Source organism: Homarus americanus, unplaced genomic scaffold (genome assembly GCF_018991925.1).
Source record: "Homarus americanus isolate GMGI-L3 unplaced genomic scaffold, GMGI_Hamer_2.0 scaffold32583, whole genome shotgun sequence".
In the NCBI taxonomy this organism is placed as follows: Eukaryota; Metazoa; Arthropoda; class Malacostraca; order Decapoda; family Nephropidae; genus Homarus; species Homarus americanus.
In genome coordinates, this window is record NW_024713129.1 from 20086567 (window position 1) to 20092770 (window position 6204).

The following is a 6204-nucleotide window of genomic DNA, read 5'->3' on the forward strand; positions in this document are numbered from 1 at the left end:
GGAAGCTATACAAATGTTCAATATCGTTAGTGAGTTTGGTCTCACAGAAACCAGGTACATCAAATTTGTGGGCAATGGAATATGTACACTGACATATAAAGGTATCTAAGTGAGGGGGAATACTGCTAATGTTATGGCTAATTAAGGAGAAGGAATGAGACAGTAGAAGACTAGAGGTAAACTCGGGAGAATCAGGAAAGTAATAGTAACAATTGGGGTTGGTGTAACCCAGTGAGTTTTGTAGTAAGGCATCTGGGTCAGTATGAAGGAGTATTGTGTCGACACCATTGGTAAAGGGGGTGTAACACATATGGTTCAGCACATCCAGGGGAACAACAGTAGCGTCATCACTGTGGGAATATTGGTACTGATTGAGGAACAGCAAAAACTCAAGAGTCACTAAGGTGTGAGAAGGGAAGGTAAAAAAAGTTATTATTGTGGGGGGTAACATTCTCACAAGTGCTACAACCAACAAAGTGTAATGGTGACTCCCAGTAAGAGTGAAAGGTGGCGCCTGTCACCTTGTTATGTGGGCTGTTGTTTCCCCCCGCAGAGGGTTGACGTGTAGTACCCAAGTTGCCCGGCAGGAGGGAAACTCCACAGGTCATAGTCAGAGTGCGGGCAGTGGCTGGTTCCCTCTCCGGGGGGGAGGAGGTTCTTGTCGGCCTGATGGTGGATGAGTGGGGGTGTATCCACTTGCCCTAGAGCCCCTCACAACAAGGGTTTTATGACGGAACGTCACGTGTTTCCCTTGTCTCCTGGCTTCTTTAAATTTGTCCATTTGCATTTGGCGGGCTTTAGTCGTGCCTGGGCATAGGTCCTCGTTGACGAAGATTGTAGTGTCTTCCGGCTTAGTGCGCTGATAAAACAGTCACGGACAGAGGGGGAAGAGAATTTCGGTATGATGTCACGGGGGCGGGAGGAGTTTGATTTACCGACGTGTTGAACACGGTCAAACATGACTTCAGTAAGGTCAAAATGTTTATTCAGCAGGTGTGAAATTTTGGGCTGAGATGACTCCCAGTCCTCGTGGGGGTCTTTGGGGACTCCGACAAACCTGGGGTTCTTTTGCCACCCTATGCCGTCCACATAATCCACCAGATGCGCTGTTGTCTATAGTTTCGTCTTGAGCTTTACACTTGTCTTGTTCTTTCTTCTGTGTCTGTCAGTCAAGTATCTGATCCAGTAAGAAAATATACGAATTCTGAACTGCCAATATGTTGTTCATTATTGTCTCCATGTCTGCCAGGTGTTTCTCTTGAATACTCACAAGAGCTTCCTGGTGACTCAACTTATCACCAGCTGCAGAGCGAGCCTCAATTAATTGTAGTAACTTTGTTTCAAGATTAACCTTGAGGCATTCACACCGTGTGAAACAATTTTTAAAAACTATATCAATTTCTTTTTCATCCGGGTTTTTTCGACCATTCATATATTGTTTAAGACGTGTTTGTAATTTCTCATTCTCTGTCAAGTACTTAGACTTTTCACTTTCCTTTAACATCTCATCTTCTTCTGATATATTCTTAATATTAACCTCCGTCTGTACACGCTCACTTTCATACTTTCTTAACACGCTTTTAACCTCGCGACTCAACAAGTCACCGGTAATTATAAATAACTTCTCAAGAGGTGATAACCGAGTAGTAATTTCATCATGAGATGTACGAGTTTCACTCCAACGTGTTAACCAATCTTGGCTTATTTCTGCCATATTCTTGAGCCACTGATCATTCTCACTCCAAACTTTCTTTCTTTTAACTAATTTTTGAGAATCTGGGTATATTACTTTACTGACTTTGACGTTCTCCTTCAGTGCATCTATGAGTTCTTTTTTAGCTTCCACGAGGGTCTTCTTAATGGCGGCGTATTTTCCTGAAGCATCAATAGCTATTAGCTCTTCCTCCAAGTCTAAAATCTTTTTTTCTTTCAACTTTATATTTTCGTCCAAGTTTTCGTCTGCTTTATCTTTCTTGTCGTTCATCTCAGCTTCGTTTGCGTTATTCAACTCTGAGATAAATGATTCATGTTTGGATTTTACTCTTTGCCGTTTATCCTCAAAATCTTTGAGTAACTGTAACAGACTGTCTTTGTACGTCTGGAGACTGTCTGATGATGACTGTTGTGGTAACAGTTGTGTTTCTTCCCCCTTGCTATATTTAACACAAGACTGAGGTCCCAGCTGGCTGTGTTGTCTTTCCTCCGTCTTGTGATTGTCGTGTTGTAAATAGATGCGTTTCACGTAGACAACACCCAATATATTTATGATAACTGAGACAATCAGTAGCAGTAAGCAAGTTACAAACGCACCCAGATAACTGGTCGCTGTCTCACAGTTACAGGGGCGTCTTGTAGAACATGGTGTTGTCTGACTCGTGGCACCAACACGCCCCATGGCCTTCACCCTCAAGTTGCCTGAGAATTGTTCTAGATTGAGTTTAGATCCTGGATACATGACAACACTTTCCTCCGCTACTGTGATTGCAGAGGAGTTTCTCATCACCAGGTTTCCCCCGTCTATTACTACAGCCTGAGGAGACAATACGTCAACTTTTGTCCTTTGCAACAGAAGTTCTGAGCCATATGTCACGTGTAGCCTCTGGAAAGTGTCTATGTGAGTTGAGACAAAGTTAACTGTGGAGAAAAAGCTGGAAATGTCGAGGACTTTGATGATGGAGTTGATTACGTTGAGTTGTGTGATGTTGACTCTGATAGCCAGCGAGGTGATGTTAGTGTCTTCCAGATGAACGTGATCCACCTGGCTGGGCAGTCTGTTCAAGGTTGAGTTAGTAGCTGAGAATGTAAGGTGACGGTCACAGGGGTGTTCCTCGCCCTTCACCACCACCACGTCGGCCACATTGTTCACCATAACACTGACACACACAGCTTCACTCAGCTGCAGCTTCACAGCGTTGTACACAAACACCTTCTGGACTGTTTCGTTCACCTGCTCTACCATATTCACCACCTGTGGAAGAGCTATGTAGAAGATTAAGACAAATTCAAAATAATGAAACACAAGGTCTTGTATACAACTATTCATTTTAATACTGTATTTTAGTTTAGTTTGTATTTTCATTTCCTATCTTACATAATGAGGAAACTTGTTCGAAGCTCTGCGATTTGTTTATGTCTAGTGTTAATGAATCGAAATCTCATTATTTAATTTGAACGATAAAATTAACCTTTTAGCTCGTTTAAAACCTTTCCCTTGGTCCTTCTCCATCATGGCGGCTGCGGTTTCACGAACTTCTTTGAAAACAACATGACGAACCAACCCATCCTTTCTATTTGTACTTAACTAAAATATAATTGACTCTCATTGGTCAGGTTTGGTTGGTTTGTTTTGTATGTGTTTAAAGACGAGTCACTGAGGAGGCCAACGTTAGTTACTGCCTGGAATATTAGACATCTTAATAAATAGAGATGCTGAGATATTTATTTTGGTTGTGTCATCCACAGTCACGAGGGAGAAATGAAAGTAGAAACCTGAGAATATACAAATGTCGTTACCTGATTCACGTTCTTGTAGTCACACAAGAGGGTGGGGTTCCTGTGCTCACAATAAGGAGCATTCACGCCCACTTTCAGCTTCTGGGATGGGTACACCCATACCACCTGCCCAACACACGCCCATATCATCAGACATACCCACACGCTCATTGTTCCAAGCGCTGCTGTGAAAAAAATTAAGATATTTACTATTTAATTTCATTATCAAACATTCACTGGCAGCTTGGACATGATTTTTTGTATACTATCAGGATATATCGACTGTCCACGAATATAAGAAAAATATGAGTAAAATCAATAATTTTTCAACAAAACTCTTCAAGGGAGACGAATTATTTAAAAAAAATAATAAAGAATTAATAAAGACATTGACTACTTACCCAAAAGGTCAGCTGAACCAGGATATTCGAATAGCCACACAGCCAATTTCCAAAATCTGATGATTCTCTTTTTGTCAGAAAATATTGTTGGAACAAGAACATTAAGCCAATGTCTCTCAGATCTTTTTCACAGAAATTCTTATCATCATCATTCAAGTCGGTACTTCATAGTGTATCGTCTATATACTGTTTCACTTCTTCCACATTCCGTAGTCGAAATTTGTTTTCATCATTTATCTATTCTACTTTTCTATTGACAAACTTTATCTTCTTCACACTATATTTTATTGTTTTAGTTCAAACACAGACGTAGACGAGGCACAATAATAAAACTCACTATAGAAACAACATCTACACTGTCCTGGACACGTCTCTCTTGTGGTCGTGGCCGTATCTGAACAGGATTTTCTGTAATCTACGATACCAGAGATAAGATGTTAAGAATGATTACGTAATCATATATATATATATTTCCTGATATTACTTTTGTAACGTAATTCTTCCTTTTTTTTTAGTATACAGTACAACATAAAATTCACGCGTCAAGTAATTCTTTGCTCAAGGGTAATATGTGGGCTGAAGATGTAATGAATATGAGTGAGTCTCGGTATTTTATATCTTTTTGTTTTGTGGCGAATCTTATGCCAATCTTTTTTTTCGATAAGTCTTTAAGTTTTAATACTTCATCTTTTCCTTTTCTACCCACCTATTGGCAGTATTTATCATTTTCAATGTTTTCCCTCCTTCCCTTCCTTCTCCTCCCTACAGACCAAGAATACATTAATCCTCCCTTCTTTCCTCCCTCCCTCCTTCCCCCCCTCCTTCTTTTCATCACACGACAACTTATATCCAGTGTTTTTGTTGCTCTACAGCGCCATCTTTGACCTGGGTGACAATGTTTGGCGGTACTTGGGAGTCTTACGTCCTTGTGGGCACAACGAGTGTCCCCCAAGGGGTTATTAGGAGCTTTAGCTATTTGGGTAGACCTTTTCAGGGTTACACAGAGGGAGGGGAAGGGGGAAGACGTTCACTAGGTTTAAATAGGTGGGTGGGGCGGTTATAGATATATAGATAGACAAATGCAGAGGAGGTGCTGTACATGCATACTTATGAATAAAAAGATACGAAGATAGAGCGAAATAGCAAAGCATGTAGAAAGAATTGTTTAAAATGATATAGAGATAGACATTTTTACATCTATATATGTATCGCCTGTTTACATGGATAAAGAGAGAGACAAATGAATAGAGAATGCGCGTCTTTGCTTACAGAAGAACCTTTGGATATTCAGAGAGGCTTAAAGAATTTACTGTTTGCCTGAATAAATATTTACTCTTCTCGTCAGACTTGAACTCCGAAAGCAAGTGTTGACGTCTGTAAGGTTGCCATATTTGCACAGATTTTCTGGTCACGTGATCTTATTGTGTTTACATGTCGTGTCGACCAACCCTGTCGTCCTGATTTCACTTTTCTTTTGTTTTCTGCTTATTGGTGTTTCTTTTACTTATCTTTCATCTCTTTGTCTTGCTTATTAAGTGGATAATGTCTGATCAGTTTCGTTTTTCTGATATTTCTTTCTTATTGAACGATTTCTGTGATATTTTGGTGATATTTTGCCTTTCATTAAATTGGCGTAAAATAACAAGCGCCGTTGTTGACATTCGACTAGACTGTGAATTTTCCAATGTATCTGGTGGAGCTACAGTAATTATCATCCATGAAAAAAATTAACCCAACTAACCTAGCTAAACTAACTTAACCTAAATACCTGTATTATCAGAATGTTTTGGTGAAGTTCAAGGTTAGTTTAGGTTAGTTTAGGTTAGATTATGTAGTTCAGTGTGGTTAATTTTATGAACGATGCAGTATAATGTAGCAGTATGTTTTACTTCGGAAAATTGCCAGTCTCGCCAATTGTGAATAAACGGGCTACGTCCTTTTGTTTTATGCTTACTGGTCGGCTTGTTACGGAGTTTATAGTGTTATGTCTATTTCGCTTCGCTTTTGTTTTCATTCAACGTTCAGTGAATTCTTTCTCTTATTACCTATAACTTTCAGTAGGTTCGAATTTGTGGTACTTATACTCTGTACATGTCTCTTTCATTTATTTATTGATTCAATCAGTATTCTTTTCGTTGCGCTCTTTTTTCCCGGAAAGTTATTTTCATTATACAGTATAAGTAGTGGGATAATGGGATATCTTTATTTTTGGTGTGTTTATCGAATCAGTTAGTTTGCGAGTCAGCGACAATCAACATAACTTTGCCAAAATGAGATGAACGGTTGGTTATTATTTAAGTTCACTCCCTGA

At 39.6% G+C, this 6204-nt stretch overlaps 1 protein-coding gene across 3 annotated transcripts; it reads right to left on the reverse strand.

Annotated features, from left to right (window-relative positions):
- Positions 1 to 4295, reverse strand: LOC121869051. 3 transcript variants are annotated; one of them, XM_042370163.1, is made up of 3 exons: positions 3894 to 4295; positions 3514 to 3674; positions 1 to 2968 (listed from the first exon to the last, which is right to left on the reverse strand). In XM_042370163.1, the coding sequence occupies exons 2-3, from the start codon at positions 3661 to 3663 to the stop codon at positions 1166 to 1168; spliced, it is 1953 nt and encodes a 650-aa protein (XP_042226097.1). In that variant the 5' UTR covers positions 3664 to 3674; positions 3894 to 4295; the 3' UTR covers positions 1 to 1165. The 3 variants fall into 3 exon arrangements, with proteins under 3 accessions (XP_042226097.1, XP_042226088.1, XP_042226106.1); XM_042370154.1 differs by having other exon boundaries at positions 3514 to 3677; positions 3894 to 4294; XM_042370172.1 differs by lacking the exon at positions 3894 to 4295 and having other exon boundaries at positions 1 to 2979; positions 3514 to 3602.
- Positions 4296 to 6204: the final 1909 nt, after the last annotated feature.

Coding starts and splice junctions, on each gene's coding strand:
- LOC121869051 (XM_042370163.1), bottom strand. CDS start 3,663: ATGAGCGTGTGGGTATGTCTGATGATATGGGCGTGTGTTGGGCAGGTG. Junction 2,969..3,513: donor ACTACAAGAACGTGAATCAG/GTAACGACATTT, acceptor GCTCTTCCACAG/GTGGTGAATATGGTAGAGCA.